General features: G+C 34.8%; 5 protein-coding genes across 5 annotated transcripts; 3 read left to right on the top strand and 2 right to left on the bottom strand.

The window, feature by feature from the left end:
* Nucleotides 1-3473: 3473 nt before the first annotated feature.
* LOC139431080 (histone H2B) lies at nucleotides 3474-3973 on the bottom strand. Its single transcript, XM_071198658.1, has one exon. It carries the CDS (start codon nucleotides 3902-3904, stop codon nucleotides 3533-3535), a length of 372 nt encoding a protein of 123 aa, XP_071054759.1. The 5' UTR covers nucleotides 3905-3973; the 3' UTR covers nucleotides 3474-3532.
* Nucleotides 3974-4189: 216 nt separating this feature from the next.
* On the top strand, nucleotides 4190-5079 carry LOC139431094 (histone H2A). The gene has a single exon (XM_071198676.1). The coding sequence runs from the start codon at nucleotides 4239-4241 to the stop codon at nucleotides 4611-4613; it is 375 nt and encodes a 124-aa protein (XP_071054777.1). The 5' UTR covers nucleotides 4190-4238; the 3' UTR covers nucleotides 4614-5079.
* An 804-nt stretch (nucleotides 5080-5883) lies between these two features.
* Nucleotides 5884-6789, bottom strand: LOC139431101 (histone H4). The gene has a single exon (XM_071198685.1). The coding sequence runs from the start codon at nucleotides 6745-6747 to the stop codon at nucleotides 6436-6438; it is 312 nt and encodes a 103-aa protein (XP_071054786.1). The 5' UTR covers nucleotides 6748-6789; the 3' UTR covers nucleotides 5884-6435.
* Nucleotides 6790-6975: 186 nt separating this feature from the next.
* On the top strand, nucleotides 6976-7471 carry LOC139431076 (histone H3). Its single transcript, XM_071198645.1, has one exon. It carries the CDS (start codon nucleotides 6982-6984, stop codon nucleotides 7390-7392), a length of 411 nt encoding a protein of 136 aa, XP_071054746.1. The 5' UTR covers nucleotides 6976-6981; the 3' UTR covers nucleotides 7393-7471.
* A 5201-nt stretch (nucleotides 7472-12672) lies between these two features.
* On the top strand, nucleotides 12673-13575 carry LOC139431178 (histone H1-like). The gene has a single exon (XM_071198818.1). It carries the CDS (start codon nucleotides 12745-12747, stop codon nucleotides 13528-13530), a length of 786 nt encoding a protein of 261 aa, XP_071054919.1. The 5' UTR covers nucleotides 12673-12744; the 3' UTR covers nucleotides 13531-13575.
* Nucleotides 13576-18453: the final 4878 nt, after the last annotated feature.

Below are 18453 nucleotides of genomic sequence, written 5' to 3'. Positions count from 1 at the left end.
ATATTTTTATATAAACTTTCAGAAAATATAATAAAAAAAAAATCGTGTATGACCCCATTTGATTTTTCTAGCTTAATGTATTACTAAGATATTGAATGTTTTAAAAATTTAAGACCCAACTTTGAAAGCCTATAACTCCTCAGGGGTACAACTTAGTATAGAGGTAAGCTGCATGTGTGTCGGTTCTTATGTGAATCACCCCATATATTGTTTTTGTTTGTCTTAGTATTTAATTGTGTGGTTTACCAGTTTTTAAATAAAAAATATATTTACTTTCATTTTTCTTTTGATTTAAATTATTACTATAAAAAATTACTTGATTAAATCATTGATTAAAATCATGTTTTAAATACTGATTCAAATCAGACGAACCCTGTTATGTATAATATAATTTCTGTTCTACATTTTCTACAATACAAAATGAGCATCTTAAGTAGAATAATTTAGGAACAATGTTTTTCACAAAATAACTATTACCTGTTGAACTATAACATTGTCTTCAAAAATTTAAGTGTCTCCATTTATTACATTCTTTAATTATCATTAAAGAATTAATTCCTTCAATCTCTAGTGTCTATCCTTCAACATGTTTCAGTCTACCTAAAACATAAACATAGAAAAGAATTATATACATTTAACAATACATCAAAAATATTTAAAAAATGTAATATTGTGTATTTTTGTAATTTTTTTTGCATTTGGTTTTTAATTAGATATTTTAGGTTATTACTTTATCCATACCATGACACCATTACCATCTTCCACATCACCTTTAGAATACCGAATTGTAATAAATCTTCAATTTTCTGTTTGTTGATAGATAATTTTCAAAGTAAAGATTACAAGAAAGACTCCATTGGGACATTTTTGTAAAGTTTATTGTGAAAAAGCCGGTAACACTGTCAGAGAAGCTTCTTCCAAATGACATTATCTTTGTTCGGAAACAAAATGACATTAACATCCATTAACATCGCTGACAGGATTAAATAACAATAGAACATCAATAAAGGGGATGCGTCACTAACAACAAAAATTTCTGGTAACAAGTATAGTTGGGTATCTTATTCACAGATGGCACGATCGGCACGACTCAATTTGTCAAGAATTTCAGATTTGTGCTGGTAGAGGTTAGTTTTTACCCAAGTTACAACTTCATGGCAAATTATTATGAAAAAGTGAATACATAGAATTCAAGTGCACACATTTTTCTACTCATTGAAGTATTCCGCGTTGAAAAGTTCCGCGCTGTATTTGTAACATAAAAAAAATCCTAAAGTTTTGTCATGAATAGCACTTGATGTAAAGCGACTTTTACGAGAAATTAAACTGTAAATTGAGGCGCCAACGCTTGAAGGATATTCGTAGAATGTAGGAAGAGATTACGTGTAACTAGACTTTATCTCAAAATTTGAGTAATGGAAAATGTGCGATTTCGTGGAAATATTGGGAATTCATAAAGAAATCTGTATAAATCAGTAGAACAAAACTTTGTCATTCGCCTCACAGATGGCGCTAATTATTAAATTTATTTTTTTTAATGCAGCGGTTTTCGAATATTATGCGTATATTAATTGTATCGATGTTTAAAAAACAGTATTAATCCAAAATAAAAAGCGAAACATAGTAACATAACTAAACTTTATTATCCAACAGCGGATAGAATTATTTAGTGTTATAGAAAATAGAATATAAAAAATTAAATAACATTAAACAGTGGGTGTTAATTAAATGTTTTTTTTAATATTCGGTCAGTAAGAAAAATCAGCCAACAAGTTATTTTGATAGCATAATGCTAATGATCTTGTAGGCTATAAAAAAAGCAGCAATAGTACCTGGTCAGCTATTAAATCAAGGGTTAAATAATTGAACAATTTGATCAATTCGCAGTAGAAGACGGATTCAAAAGATCGAAATATGATTTTTGTTTATACATAAAGAAAGAAGTGTGAATGATATATTATTAACAGGTAATACACGAGAAACAATAGAAAGGTTAATATACGACTGTAAGGCAAAAAATTTAAGAGAATTAAATAACTTTTTGAGAATGGAAATAAGAAGGAAAAGAATAATTAATAAGATTTTCGTTTCTGTTCAATGTTACAAAATATGTATGAAAACAATAATAATTTAGTTAGTTTAAAAGAAGACAATATCAGAGTGAACGTTTTTGAAGTGAAATGTTCTTTTAATGTTGTTTTATACTAGAATGTACCTTTTAGAATAGAAATTAGGTTAACTTTTATTAGAAGTATGAACAAATAAAGCTAAGAACAAACGTTCCATCAAAATTCATTACTAACCATAGTTGATAAATAAATAGTATAAAAGAACGCAAAGATTTTTCTTAGAACGAGGTAGGGGTACGCAGGTAAATAGTAAACAAAGACGTTTTAGTCGTTGTGCGTCGAACACCAAAGAAACAAGGGTATTTCACCCAAAAATATGCGTTGTAACATCGACAAGTCGTTAATTCTTTCATCAATTTTGAGAATATTATAGAATTTTAGTTTTACTCATCGAATTGGTTGGTGTTGTGTGTGTGACGTCACATTGAAGCTTTTAATTAAATTTTTCGTAAGTTTTTCACTTATCTGCATTTTTTTAACGTTATTCTTCAGTCAGAAATTATTCGATCAGTAAAAACTCATTTTAAGGAGGGTTTACAAAGATTTTAATTCAAGTACAAGCGTTCTTAATTTTAGTTCGTTTCTGACTACTTAGTAGGGTCTACTAATTACGAGGTTTTAACTTCAGGTCATTTTCTAATGGTAACTTTTACGAAGAATGGTTGAAGATTTCTGGAAAAATTCGCAGAAATTTTAAACATATGCACATATACAACTTGTTCCGTATTTATTTTTTTATTTTTGTTACTTTCTGCAAGAGACTAGTTTTTTTATTTAGGGTAATTTTGTATGTTACAGCCACGGAATCTGGAGCAATCCTTACGTCCTTTATCCTCTCAGCTATAGCTGTCACCCATTTACTTATACATATTTATTAATTAGTATAATTTTTCGTGTTGATTCAAATTTTAAAGTTTAATTATTTTGTTTTCTTCTTCAATCTTTAGTTTTGTGAAGTAAATTTGTAATTTAGGGAAATTATATTATATAATTCACGAACTTTTTTTTAGTACCGCTTTAGTATCGTAAAAAGAAGAAGAGTGGGTGAATTTTTGCCAAGTTATTAGTTGGTCATTTTGGAATTTTTGGGTTTAGCATATCTATGGACGTAGAATTCAAACAATTCTTCAGAAACAAGTTTGAAGCGAAACACGAACTCGAGCTTGTTTCTGAAGAAGGTTGCAACACGTCAAACATTTTTTCAAAAGCGTACTGCTTAACCCGAAAGTTTCTAGTTCTAGACCTAGTGATAGTGCTACTATTAGTTCTAGGTTTTAGTTCAAATAACTAAAAATACTATTAACTTAAAAATGTTGTAAATTGCGATAATACTTTATCCAGATAATAATTTTTGGTTCTGAAAAGAACCGGTCGTTGTTTGGTAGGGATGTTTATATTGCCATTTATTTGGAACTTGTGTACTTGGTAACAGCCTTGGTGCCTTCGCTTACAGCGTGCTTTGCCAATTCTCCAGGTAACAGAAGTCTGACGGCAGTTTGGATTTCTCGACTGGTGATCGTTGACCTTTTGTTGTAATGAGCCAAACGAGACGCTTCCGCGGCAATTCGCTCGAAAATATCATTCACAAAGCTGTTCATGATGCTCATAGCTTTACTCGAAATGCCAGTGTCAGGATGAACTTGCTTCAATACCTTGTAAATGTAAATAGCGTAGCTTTCCTTCCTCTTGCGCTTCTTCTTTTTGTCGGTTTTCGAAATGTTTTTCTGCGCTTTACCCGCCTTTTTAGCTGCTTTTCCACTAGTTTTCGGTGGCATTGTTGATTAGTTTAATATAAAAATACTTATCGATGACAAGATTTTGATATCGTAAATAGCACTCTCGCGGCGTTAACAAACAATTCACGTCTGCGTGTTAAAAAAAAAGCCGCGTTGCCGTTTAAAAAGTACTAGCGTCGTATCAGTAGGCCACGCCTCCCGTTGCTACCGCTTGGTTGACGGCCGCTATTGGTCGGGGCGTCGGATCAGATGCGTATAAATATTTCAAGAACCTTAAATTTCGTTATGTATTGAAACGTTATTATTACAACGGTATCGTTTACATTGAAGCATTTTGTTGAAGTTTTCGGCACGCTACCAAGTCAATTAAGCCATGTCGGGCCGAGGAAAAGGTGGAAAAGTTAAAGGGAAAGCAAAGTCCAGATCCAGTCGCGCAGGATTACAATTTCCTGTTGGTCGTATTCATCGATTGTTGAGGAAGGGCAATTACGCGGAACGTGTAGGAGCTGGAGCTCCCGTATATTTAGCGGCCGTAATGGAGTATTTGGCAGCCGAAGTTCTCGAGTTGGCCGGTAACGCTGCGAGAGACAACAAAAAGACTCGTATCATCCCCAGACATTTACAACTGGCCATACGTAACGACGAAGAATTGAATAAATTACTATCGGGAGTGACGATTGCTCAAGGAGGTGTACTTCCGAACATTCAAGCTGTTTTGTTACCTAAGAAGACCGAGAAAAAAGCTTAATTTAATTACAACTTGGCCACACCATCATATTAACAAAACGGCCCTTCTCAGGGCCACAAAAAATATAGTCGAATAACGAACTATCGATGTCTCTGCGGTTGTGTAAATGTATCAAGTTTTTGAATGTACATATGTATCAGTGACATGGTTAATAATCATGTCACTGATATTTTTTATGTTATTTTCTTTTTTATACATATTCTTTCAAGTAGCATTGTATATGTATTTTGTGTATGTATGTATGAAGAGATACTGGATCCCTTCAAAGTAATGCGCGAAGATAAGCTAAATAATGCGTAGGTGAAGGTGTGAACGCGGCGTTGCACCGAAATACAACGAATAATACTTAATTATTTAGCGCGGGTTAAACATGACGTATCAAAAGTACTGTTGAAACACTAGAAAATCATTTAATTGCAGTACGTTTTTTTATTGATTTTTTTAAGTATTGTGTCGCTTAAAAAGCAATGAAAAGTGATAAACTTACCGAAATATATAATAATATTTAATATTATTTATATTTATATATAAATATATATCTTTCGATTTTTAAAGTTTCAATGTGACGCAACAACGCTAACTATGTATTTTCACAGCACCACGGTTAACGCTGGTCCTATTAATTGTTTTTTCCACATCCACGTACACAACACCAATAAGGCCAATAAGTAAAAATGAAACTGTTCATACTATAACGTATATTTTCGGGTGAAATGTGTGTGTCCTTGTTCCTTTGGTTGTCGACGTATAATGACTAAAACGTCTTTATTTGCCATCTACCTGCCTGCTCGTTTGGATCTGAATGATAAAGTTTTTTTTTCGACGGACCCTCGAACCCGACATTTTCAGGTAGATGGGGTAAACAACGACACTTTCGTCGTCGTTCGTCGAAAACCGCAGAAAGAAAGGTATTTCACCCGAACATATGCGTTGTAACAAAAACAAATTATTAATTCTTTCATAAATTTTATCGGATTAATGTTATATCGGTATACCTATCGGCTATGAAAATAGAAAAGGATAGGATTGATATTACCGGTGGTGCTGCGAAAATGCATGATTAACATGGATAATGACGTCACATCGAAACTTTAAAGTAACGGCTTATTTGGCTTCGAACGGAATCATGCCGATAATAGGCGCTGCAAGCACAATTTACCATTTCAAATGAAATCCATTTACTTATTTTTTTAGTAATAATGAACTAAAACAATGTAATAGTCGTAATAGTAGAAAAATAAAATAAAGATATGCATATTTTTACGTTTATTGATTAATTTGTCTATAAAACTGATCATAAAACGTACATATAAAATAAAAGTTCTTAAAAATTTGTTGATGTAAAAACACCTGAAACATGTAAAAGAATATAGAATAATCCAAATCCAAATATACGCTTGATAGTGAATATATGTAAATAACCATGACAGATACTAACAGACAGGCTGCACAATTGGAAATAAGTTATGCGCAAGCGCTAAGCGACCGACGCGTGACGAACCTTGGTTGAGCGACAATAACATAAATATTCTGTGGTTAGAACGCTTAACAAAACGTCACGGATCAGTCCACGGTTTAATCGAACGAATATACAGTGTGTTAATTAATTATCGTATTTGTACTGTGATATTGGTTGCATCTTGCAATGATGACGTGTACGATAATTAATTAACACACTGTACATATGTAATTGTCCGGATTGTATGTGAAAATATTCTTTAACTTTCATAAATATAGTGGTTCTGAAAAGAACCGGGTTGTCGTGTTGAATACAGAACAGTCGTCGTCAAAATTAAAATAGGTACATAGTAATTTAAATTACTTAACCCCCAAAGCCGTAGAGAGTGCGACCTTGCCGCTTAAGGGCGTAAACGACGTCCATAGCAGTGACGGTTTTCCTTTTTGCGTGTTCAGTGTATGTGACAGCGTCGCGAATAACGTTCTCAAGGAAAACCTTTAATACCCCTCGAGTTTCTTCGTAAATTAATCCTGAAATACGCTTTACACCGCCGCGACGGGCAAGACGTCTGATGGCTGGTTTGGTGATGCCCTGGATGTTGTCACGGAGTACTTTGCGATGACGTTTCGCGCCTCCTTTCCCAAGACCTTTTCCTCCCTTTCCACGGCCAGTCATTTTTCTTTGATAATTTCGATTTTCTTTCTATGTTGTATAACGACGAACTGACAGCAGCGACAGTGGACTACCGATTTTGGGACTTTTCGCGCGCTTATATAGTGGCGCAATGGACACGCCTACCAATTCTACGCCTCGTCCAATCCGATGCAGGGCACGTACGCGAGTATAAATCAGTCTTCAACCGAGCAATCTCTCAGTTTACTTTGACAAACTGTACTGTAATAAAGTAAAATGGCTCGTACGAAACAAACTGCTCGGAAATCTACCGGAGGTAAAGCGCCACGTAAACAACTCGCAACTAAAGCGGCAAGGAAAAGCGCCCCCGCTACTGGTGGTGTCAAGAAACCGCATCGTTACAGACCTGGAACCGTAGCTCTTCGAGAAATTCGCCGTTACCAGAAAAGTACCGAACTTCTGATTAGAAAGCTGCCTTTCCAACGTTTAGTTAGAGAAATTGCCCAAGATTTCAAGACCGACTTGCGATTTCAAAGCAGCGCCGTTATGGCTTTGCAAGAGGCGAGTGAAGCCTACTTGGTCGGACTTTTCGAAGATACGAACTTGTGTGCAATTCATGCAAAACGAGTAACCATCATGCCGAAAGATATTCAGCTTGCTAGACGCATTCGCGGCGAAAGAGCCTAATTTGCATCAACAATCAACCAAACCTTCCCAACAAGACCGGTTCTTTTCAGAACCAATCACTTGTTTTATGATAAAGAATTTTCGTTTTGCTAAATCTGTGAATTTTATAAAAGCAAAAATGCTCTTTCAGTATGGCTTCCAATAATGTAAGTTTTCTAATTTCTAAAACATTTCTAAACGTAATAGCGTGTAAAATTTTCAATGTGATTCAATCAAGAAAAATTAATTTCCTTTTCAATTGAAATAAATTCAATTATTTCATATAAAATTTTAGTAATTCAAAAAAAAATTTAATATGATATAATGTTTAAATAATTTAAACTTAATTTGCTTCAATATGTATTCAAATATTGATGATCACAACGAAAGTTGTAATGCTAGATACACTGCCTCAATAATGTCTCCGTACAAATTAAATTTTAAAACTTGTACAAAAAAAATTTAAACATACACCTCCAAGGTAAAGAAATATAAGGATTTATAAAAAAAATAAGTACAAGAAAAGACGTAAATTACGCACAAGTTTCCGTAGATTATTAACCTTAGATTATTCTCCCACCAGTCTTGTCACATTAAGAACCGCTCACGAGTTTTCTCGTGTTGTGCAAAAACGTGCGATCCCAGGCCTTAATGTAAATTCTCTAGATGCGTCTTTTCTCGCAAAAAGACTACCGTAGTTTGATCTCGTATTACTGCCATTCAATTTTAGTATATTTATTAAAAATGAGTACAAGAAACCGCCAAATTTCACAAAGCACTGTGAAATAACAAAATTGTAAAAAAAGCGCGTTAGCCAGTGCAGTACACTATAGAAAATGACAATAAAAAGGGGTCCACAAAAATACAGCTTTGTACAGGGCATCCTAGAGTATTGAGTGTTCGAGATAAACGCGCACTATTAAATAAAGTGCGTGAAAATCATAAGATGTGTTTCCAAAGTTGCTAACAAACTGAATTCTGTATCTCAAAGGACAGTAAGTGAACAAACAATTCGAAATGTTCAAAAGTATGTACAAAAGAACCGTATAAAACGGCTGGAATTTGCAAAAAAATACATTTCTAAAGACGTTAAAAATTAATTTATTCCATTGTCATTTACGCGCGAAAGTTTGACGAAAACGTAACGAAGCATTCAAACGAGTAAAGTGTTGTGAGGGTGTATGTTAGCTGCTGGTGTAGGAAATATGACATTTATAAATGGTATCATGGATAAACGATATTACCTTGATATTTTAAAAAATAATTTATAAGAAAGTGATAGAAATTTTTGGATTGCGAGATCATTTACTTTTCTACAAGACAATGATCCCAAGCACACGGCAGAAATTGTGCGCTTGTGACTGCTGTATAATGTTCCTCAACACCCCGCTTAGGAGGATAAACTTAGGTCGTAGCGTCACACGTGTCCCCCTGAGAAACAAATTTGACGTGTTTCAGGTTGTTTATGCCCTTCAGCTCGTTTTCAATGGGCCACACTGTATATAAATATATAATGTGTACATTATAATATATGTATAATGATTGGTCGAATTCGTTCGAATTTTGAAAGTGTTTCGATACATACATGTGTTTCCTATAGACTTTCTTGAAATTGGCTATTACCAATTGATACGTGGGTTGTATAAAGCAAATTCACCCAAATTCTGCTTTCAATTCTGCTCTTAAATCTGGTGAATGTGCCGGTGGATTATCGAGAACGACAACACATCGCTAGTTACCCATGCTTTAGCGTTAGAGCGCCACATCACTGGTAAACTGTTTTTGCACATATTGAAAGGTTTAAATGCCCTAGGATTTTCTCTTGGTTTTTTCGTCAGACCTTTGGTGTCTTTTTCGCTTTTGATGTTGCTTTGGATGACGTAAGAAGGGGGTTGTCTCGTTTCTTTCGTCAATTCTTTTCGACTTTTTCGCCTTGATTTTTCGCCCACCCTCCCTTGCCCTCCGTTTGGATAAGAGCACCCGAAACGATTGACAGCTTTCAAGAATTTTTTTTAATAAACGGAGCCGTCTTCTACTCGTCAATTTTATAATATGCGACCATGTACTTTTTGATTGCTTGCAATGATGAACCGCCGCGCTCACCTAGATTCTTAATAGCGCCGTTAACCATTTCTGATGTCGGTGTATGAGTTGATGGTTTCGACTTCTGAATCTTCGCCTTTTTCGTTAACGGCTCCGTGGCTTTGCGCTTTAATGGTGTGTAACGACAATATGACAACGGTAGAGTGGTTGATAATGAGTAAGAGAAGAAGTATGGAGTTGAATGACGTTGCGAAAGTATTTAAGAGAGCGAAGAAAATGGGTAGGATAGTGGAATTGGGATGAGAGTTTAGAGATGATGTAGGGATGAGGAGAGCGGTTAAGGTGGTAAGGCTTAAAGGAGGTGATATAGGAGGGTAGAGTGGTCTACAGGTTTACGAAGGACGGATGGATGGGTGGTGTGTGAAGTAAGCGATGTCCTCGCTTACCTGCAGCATATCTTGCAGGAGTGTCCGAATGGGAGGAGAAGAGAGAGACAGAAGGTAAAAGAGAGTTGAATGAGATTGTGGATGACAGCCATAATTCCATATGAATGATTGAAACGCGGGAGGCGCTCTGTTCGATTATGTAGGGGAGTAGTGTTAGTTTTTGGTAGAGTTCCTTGATGGTGGATTCGGTAATTGGCTGGAGGAGGAAGCCGCATGCCGAAAGGTTTGTCGTCATCATACTTAATGCATGGTGACGTTGTATGAACAACCTCCTCCTCAATAAGACCGGTTCTTTGCAGAACCAATAGATTATTTTCTGAAAAACAACTTTTTATTATTATAATTGATCGTACTTTAATTTGCTCTCAACTTTTAGGAGTGTTACGATAAAAATGTAAAACTAAATATGTAATTGTTTGTTTAAATAATAGATGGCAGGGCGATGCCCTATTTTTATTTGTATCGATTTTTCCTTAAGAAAAACACGTTTAAGCATGAGTCGTAGTAGTCGTTAAGAGAGAGTCGTACGTGAGTGCAGGAAGTTAGCCCCCCATTTTTTGATTTTTAATTTTTTTATTGTTGTTCTAGATTGTTCTAGTGTTGTTCTACAGTGTTCCAAAGCGGCAAATCGAAAAAATAAAAACTCCGCGAGAAAACCGAAAAAACGGGTTTTTTGAATAGCCCCCCATTTTTGGAAAAATGAAATTTTCTTTGTTGTTCTGGGTTGTTCTAGTTGTTCTAGTTATTGTTCTAGAAAATGAAAATTATGGGATACAGCATTACGAAGTTATAACTAAAAATAGGTTTGGCCACCGAAATGTCTAGTTGATTGCTGTGACCATAGTTTTTCTATTATCAATTCCATATTACAAATATATACTTATTATAGCTAACGAAATCTGGAACAGCTATTATTTTCACTAGAACAACTCTCTAAAGGACACTTTACTCTTTGAAAATTAAAGTTTTTGGAAGCTTCAGTCAGTAATTCTTGTGTCAGCGGTTTTATATTACACAATAAGAATTAAAAAACATAGAACAACCTAAAATAACTCAAACTTTGCCGATTCAAATTGTTCTAGATGTGTTTTACCTTTAACACGGACATTAATTTTGCAAAATCACATATTTTTTGTTGCTCTAAATTGTTCTTGTTGTTCTAGGTACTTGTTTATAAATGTTTATTTAATCACTGCGGCTTTAGTTCCTTTAAAGTTTTATATTAAAAATTAGTACTTACAACAATTAAAACAATTCAGAACAGCTGATATTTTCACTAGAAAAACCTTAAATTTGAGTTGTTGTGATATCGGACAGGTTTTGTTGAATCAGTGAACCCAACCTTTAATATAATAATAGTTTTAAAAAATATGGAATAATTTGACGATGTAATTTTCTAAAAATCACCTTTCTCTTTAAACTTATAATAGTAAAACATAAGTTGCGATTTAAAGTGTATTTTATTTTGTAAAACTAAGTAATAAATTAATAAATAAACTAAACTAACAAACTAACAAAACAATAACTATTCTTTCACAAAAACTGTACAAAAACTTATTCTAAAGTAAACTAAATAAATTAAATCATCTAAATACACTAACATCACGGAACTCATTTACACACATTTCTGCATTTATTTCTGTTGCTTCTTCAACTTGTATGGATTTTTTTCTTAAATCATTAAATAATAACCAATTGGCATTGTTGGGCACAAATGCCGTGTAATGTCCTACATCACTCAAAGAGTTCTTTCTTCACAGATTGCTTTGGTTAAATTATTTTTAAAACCCGGTTCTAGTAAAGCAACATATAAAATTAATCTGATTTTTCCAAAAATGGGGGGCTAGTCAAAAAACCCGTTTTCTCGCGGAGTTTTTATTTTTTCGATTTGACACTTTGGAACAATGTAGAACAACTCTAGAACAATCTAGAACAACAATAAAAAAATTAAAAATCAAAAAATGGGGGGCTAACTTCCCGCACTCTCAACCGTATCCCTCAAAAGATATATTAACTCTAAAGGAATACTATACTATAGAATAATAAAAATTAGATTTGATATACATTATTGGTATCATATTGACCATATTAACCTAAAAACTAATCGCAATGAACGAATGACTTGAGTAAATGCGTAACGACCGACATTGGCGGTGTGGATATAACGGACACTCATAATTCAAACTCATAACACTCAAATATTACACTTTTCATTCACGTGAAGGTATTTGCATGATACGACACTTAGACGAAAAAGTAATCCCTAAATTAGGGCCGCAACATACCACTTTTCTCGCGTTCACGACGTCGGCAATAATGTTCGAAACAACGAGAAAACTCGCGACCCATGTGGAATTGCCGACCGCATCGTCCTCGTTTTAAGGATAAAAGCTTAGACATATTGATAAAATTTATACGCCCCGTGGTTTTAAAACGTTTAAGAAACCTATTCTCATTGAAAATTCAGTCCGTTTTTACGTACGCGCGAAATTCGACGACGCTAAAGTTTACGACGACGGTCACTTCAACGACATCTCATACTTTCAACCGCCGCTAAACAACGAAATCGTACCGCCACAAGTAAAATTTTTACGTAGACGTCGAGTTAACTTCTTCTACTATACTGAAATACCTAACGGGAATATTTACGTCGCGACGCCAACACAAGCGGACTTTTTTTCTAGAAAGTTGCGAACACGAGACCGCCGTTGTGATGCCAGCAGTGGGAACTCGACTTTGCATGGATTTTCGGCTTCGGTATGTACATTCAACGTTGGCTTCAATTTTCTGAGTTTGTGAAATGTTTGTGAATAACTTGTACGAAGTTAACATTCGTGCACGCGAATTTTTGTAAGAAATATTTTTGCTACAAACTGCCGCTACAATGACGGATGTACAACAAACGGAACAACAAACCCCCGTATCTTCCGAAACGGAAAACACTTCACCCGTAAAAAACAAAGCTGCCGGCGGTGGATCCTCCTCCGATTCGTCGACGAAGAAAAAGAAAAGCCAGCGATCAAAAGCCACCCATCCACCCACATCCGAAATGGTGAATAACGCGATTAAGACCCTTAAGGAACGCAACGGTTCGTCGCTTCAAGCTATTAAAAAGTACATGGCTTTTAATTACAAAGTTGACGCCGAGAAGATGGCTCCGTTTATTAAGAAATTCCTGAAGACCGCCATTGCTGCAGGCGCTATTGTCCAAACTAAAGGTAAAGGTGCGTCAGGATCGTTTAAACTGGCATCGGTCTCTGCAAAAAAGTCAGGCAGAGCAAAGACTTCCTCCCTTAAGAAGAAACCTGCCGCCCCCCTATCTAAAACGGCCAAAGCTCGAGCTACCTCTACGAAGAAATCCTCCTCACCTGCGAAGGCAAAAACAACGCCGGTATCCGGTTCCCCTGTTGTTGAAAGTAAAAAGAAAGCTGCGGTAAAAGCCAAAAAGTCGCCAACGGTCGGAGAAAAGAAAGTAACCAGCTCTACTACTCCCGCAGTCAAAAAAACCACCACGGTTAGAAAAGCACCATCAAAAGTTAAAAAAGTAACCAAGGGACCGACGAAAAAGCCGAAAGCGCCGAAACCCAAAATCGCCAAGAAAATCGCTGGTGGTGCTGCACAATTGAAGTCGTCGTCCATGAAAAAGAGAAGTTTACCAAAGAAAAAATGAGCTCTGCAATTTATTACAATTAAGGGCTTTCTCACAAGCCCTTTAGCACACAAAGGCCCTTTTCAGGGCCAATAATCGTATAACGAAAAAGAATTCTAACATCATTTTAATCTGTACATAACGTACTCCGGCACTTCCATTAGCAGTAGTTACCACTTGTGCGGTGGTAATTGAAATTTGAAATTTCAAATAATTTTATTTCTGGACCCTAACGAAAATAAATTTTAAAAATATAATACAAGTCAGCAAACTATTTATTGTTTAAAGTAACTACATAATTCAATTACTAATATGGATAAATCTTTAAAATTGACACAACTATATCAGTGACTTAAAAGAGAACGAGATAGAAGTTACTAAAGTTGATTGAATATGTATAATATAGATTAAAAAATTATGAAATTTACGTTTAATAAGGTTTATGCAGCGACGCTTCTTATACGCCTAAAGTTCCGCAAACGAATCGATTTTAAAACGTATTTTATTCAGTATATGACGTTACCAAATAAGGAAAGATGGAAACAAATAGCAAATAGATTTTTTGAACTATAATAATAATAATAATAATAACTTTATTCAGGCTTCATCAAGTACAAACTTAAAAAAAAAATATATATATATTATACATATACAAAGGTAAAGAAAATGATAAGTACATGCTAAAGTAAAATAAAATACATTAAAGCCTGAATTTAGGCGGAGTTCAGGTAACACCTGTTCTACCACTCAAACCCAAATCAAAACAATAATAAACTAAAAAAAAAAAATTCAATGACAACTGAGCACCGTCATAGGCTAATGTTGAACATGCACAATAGTTAGCCACACATACTATAGAGTGTCCAAATGATATCATACAAGAATCTCATCCCCCGAGGCCACCAAGCACAAGCCCACAGTCACACACCCAAAACCCAGTCCCGCAAAGATTTCTTAAATCGGTTCAAGGGTAGACCCACTAAATGTTTAGGAAGATTATTATAAACAGATGTAATTTGATATGAGAAGTATCTCTTAAAAAATTCCAAACGATGGGAAGGGGGAGTTAACTTACCCCTGAACCGGATATTGACATTGTGTACGTCCGTTCTAAAGTTAATTCTGTCGAATAGATAAGGGGGGCTCCGCTTCGTAATAATCTTATAATAAAAACATGCTTTGTGAACATACCGACGCGACTTCATATTCATCCCTTTAAGTTTCTTAAAAGCAAAAGAGACATGATCGAACTTTCTTAACCCAAAGATCAGCCGGACACAGAAATTCTGGAGCTTTTGAATTTTCTGTTGATGGCGGGAGTCAATAAATGAACCATAAATGTTATCACAATAATTAAAATGTGGTAAGACGAGAGAGGCACACAAGAGTTTTTTAACAGAATTATCAAGGCAATGTCGATTACTGAAAATCAATCTCAGAGAGCCATAAGCCCGTTTCAACAGCATATTAACATGTTCCCTAAAGTTTAGTGACTCATCAATAATCAGGCCAAGGTTCCTAACAGACCCACTCAGAGGAAGAGGCACATTTCCCAGCGAAATGTGATGGAATCTGTCGATAAAGATTTTTTTCCATTTAGTAGGACCAAATAGGATCATTTGAGTTTTCCTTTCATTAATTCTTAGACAGTATTCCCGAGCCCCACTGACAATACTAAACAGATCACGCTTGATCTCATTAAGTCCTTCTTTAAAATGGCTTTCAGGGAAGGACAGGTAGATCTGACTGTCATCAGCATAATAATGAATTTTACAAAAATCAACAAAACTATTAAAATTTATAGTATAAATCTTAAACAGGGTGGGCCCCAATACCGAGCCCTGCGGCACCCCAGACTCAATCTCTAAAGGTCCCGAGACGTTACCGTCAACACAGACAGATTGAATTCTACCTTTAAGGTAATTGGAGAAAAAATCCAGCGCAACAGGGTCGGCACCAATATATTTAAGAATGGACAGTAATAAATTATGGTTAAGTGTATCGAATGCCTTCGAAATGTCCAGCAATCCTAACAGGGTCAATTTATTGGAGTCAGTAGCTATGACAATGTCATCAACTATGTTATTCAGAGCAGACTCGCAACCATGTCCCTCCCTGAAGCCAGACTGGTTCACCGGAATTATGCGCTCGGAGTCCAGGAAGTCTATCAGCTGGCTATTAACAATCTTTTCCAAGACCTTGGACAAGGAACACAATATATTTATGGGCCTCAAGGAAGAAAAATCAATGGGATTAGACACTTTAGGTACCGGAATGACAATCGACTTTTTCCACAGTGAGGAAAAACACCCTCCAGTAGACAAGTATTAATTATGTTTACTATATGAGATAAAATTACACAAGCCAGTTTAATAAAATGAATTCCAATACCATCCGCACCGACAGCATTCGACCTTACGCCCTGCAATACAGTCATGATAGAACTTACGGAAATGAGGCTAAATTTAAAGATATTAGGGCCAAACTTAGAGTTATTGTAAACGTTTATCAGATTATCAACTCTACAATCACCAGAGCACTGGGTCTTCAAAAAATGGTCGTTTAATTCAGAACAATTTTTTAAGTTATTTGGCAAGGAATGATCCTGAAATTTTAGTAAATTATTTCGACGAAGCACTTTCCACGGATTAGTAGAATTTTGGATTTCCTGAGTCACATAGGCACGCTTCTCATTTTTAATAGAATTATTCACAAAATTCCTTATAATAATTCCAATCGGCCAGACTCTTTGTTCTTCTAAATTTAGAAAGGGCTTTATTTCTTAAGTCCCGCATAAGCCGAACACTATCAGTAAGCCACGGGCATGGGACGTGGTCACCAGAAACCTTTACTAGCGGGGCAAATCTATCAATAGCCAAAGTTAACAAACAATTAAATAAATCTACTTTCTCATCAATATCACGTAAGTAAAATATATTGTCAAAAGGAAGAGACCGCAAGAAGGCCAAAAAAAGGGACAGGTCAAAATATTTCAGAGATCTAACATACCTGGAGGAGGCAGTTGGCTCAAAGGATAAATTGAACTTGCAAGAAACGAGCTCATGATCACTCACATTGTGGACAGAAACAACATATGCCTCAACGATAAGTTCAACTCATCGCAGTATGCGTCAGCCAAATCAAGCAAGTTAATATTGAAGTCACCACACAAGACACAGAGATCATAGCAGGGACGGATTAAGGAGAGCGTGGTTTCCAGCTCGTCAATATAAAACCTTTTCTTGTGCAATTCAGATCTATAACTGACACCTAAACAAATTTTTATTTTATTTATAGTGAAGGATATCCAGCATTGCTCAATTGAATTACTACTTTCCCGCAAAGTAGATTTCAATCCGTCCTGCACGTATATTGCAACTACCTACACGATCCTGTCGATAGAGACGATAGCCAGGGATGCTAACCAGATCGCTAGAGATATCTGCTGAGAGCCAACTTTCAGATAAAACAGAAATGGAAAAGTTATTTTCCAGGATAACGTGACGTACACAGTCAAAATGAGCCACGAGTGAACGGACATTCAGGTGAGCAACAGCCAACCCGCAAAAAGCAGCCATGAGAGAGAGACTCAAAAAAATTAAATAATAAAAAATAAAGCAACAAAAAAAAAATTAATAAATAAAAGAAAAATAATACCACACCAACTTTAATTATAAAATAAAATTGATTAAGTCCATGTTATCAGTGGAGAAATAAGTAGCCAAGAAAGAATAAATAAAATTTTTTCAACCATATTTTCAAAATTCCAACATTTCTTTCAGTGCAGTTAAAGTACATCAAAATTTTTAATTCGTCTGACTAGTTTCGCCTTATAAGCATCTTCTCTACAGTGAAAAAAAATATTCGTTTTACAATATTGTTTTAATCCAAACTTAAACTTCTCGTTTCACTTCTTCATATCCAGAATAAAGGTTTCAAATTAAACCTCTTGTTAGAAAATTATGAAATAGATAACTTCAAAAACACAAATAATAATTAAGACATTGTCTTAATGACCAGGTTCATTCCTCCAAAACACCTTTATACACTTTTCCCCAAAATACAGAGGACTTATATCTTTAGCCGCATACATATTTCGCATGCTTTGGGGTCCCGCGGCTGTCCTATCCTTTTCTATCTATTTCCTCATTCCTTATTTTCCTACTTCCTTCAATTTTTCTAATAATTTAAAATTCCCAATTTAAATATTTATCCAACTACCTCTATCAGAAACCTTACACATATTTTTTTATTTTTGTAATCATTGGCAACAATGTTTTTTACAATGTTCTATAACATACTAATTTAAAATTCGATTAATTTTTTCATTTTTCATTTTTTTCAAAATTGAATTGTCAAAAGTTCAATACAGTTTCCTATTTTTCATGTTTCAAACTTAATCTTTTCTCTTTCTATAATATACTGCGTACTTTGTGTGATATGAATTTTCTTGTTTCTTGAAACTTGCTTGTTGAGTTTTCATTTTTAATACCGACGTAGTTCAACCATTTTTAATTTGTAACGTGTTCGTCTTAATAATTTTTAAAGTTTTTTAAAATTTTTTGAGATATATTTAGAAATTATAAAGTATTTTCAACATATTCTGTCGATTTCTGTCGACTTTCAACTTTTAACGAGTAAGTAAATAATATTAAAATAAATTCATTATTATTAACTTTTATTTAGTTTAAGTTTGGATTAAAACAATATTTTAAAACAAATATTTTTTTCACTCTAGAGCCTCTGAAGATGCCTATAACGCGAAACTACTCAGACGAATTATAAATAAAATTTTTTCAACCAGTTAAAGTACATTAAAACTTTTATTTTCTCTTGACCGTTTAATTATAAAAGCTATCATTCAGTCATTTTGTTTGGCTGTTGTGATGCTGCCTGTTCACAATAATAGAATGCGGATATGCTGCACGAAATAGTGATGGAGCC

The sequence above is a fragment of the Onthophagus taurus genome, chromosome 8 (genome assembly GCF_036711975.1).
Source record: "Onthophagus taurus isolate NC chromosome 8, IU_Otau_3.0, whole genome shotgun sequence".
NCBI lineage: Eukaryota > Metazoa > Arthropoda > Insecta > Coleoptera > Scarabaeidae > Onthophagus > Onthophagus taurus.
This window is presented reverse-complemented; position numbering and strand designations above follow the sequence as displayed.

What these genes read in the sequence shown, in the direction of transcription:
- LOC139431076 (XM_071198645.1), top strand. Translation starts at nt 6,982, where the DNA reads ATGGCTCGTACGAAACAAACTGCTCGGAAATCTACCGGAGGTAAAGCG.
- LOC139431080 (XM_071198658.1), bottom strand. Translation starts at nt 3,904, where the DNA reads ATGCCACCGAAAACTAGTGGAAAAGCAGCTAAAAAGGCGGGTAAAGCG.
- LOC139431101 (XM_071198685.1), bottom strand. Translation starts at nt 6,747, where the DNA reads ATGACTGGCCGTGGAAAGGGAGGAAAAGGTCTTGGGAAAGGAGGCGCG.
- LOC139431178 (XM_071198818.1), top strand. Translation starts at nt 12,745, where the DNA reads ATGACGGATGTACAACAAACGGAACAACAAACCCCCGTATCTTCCGAA.
- LOC139431094 (XM_071198676.1), top strand. Translation starts at nt 4,239, where the DNA reads ATGTCGGGCCGAGGAAAAGGTGGAAAAGTTAAAGGGAAAGCAAAGTCC.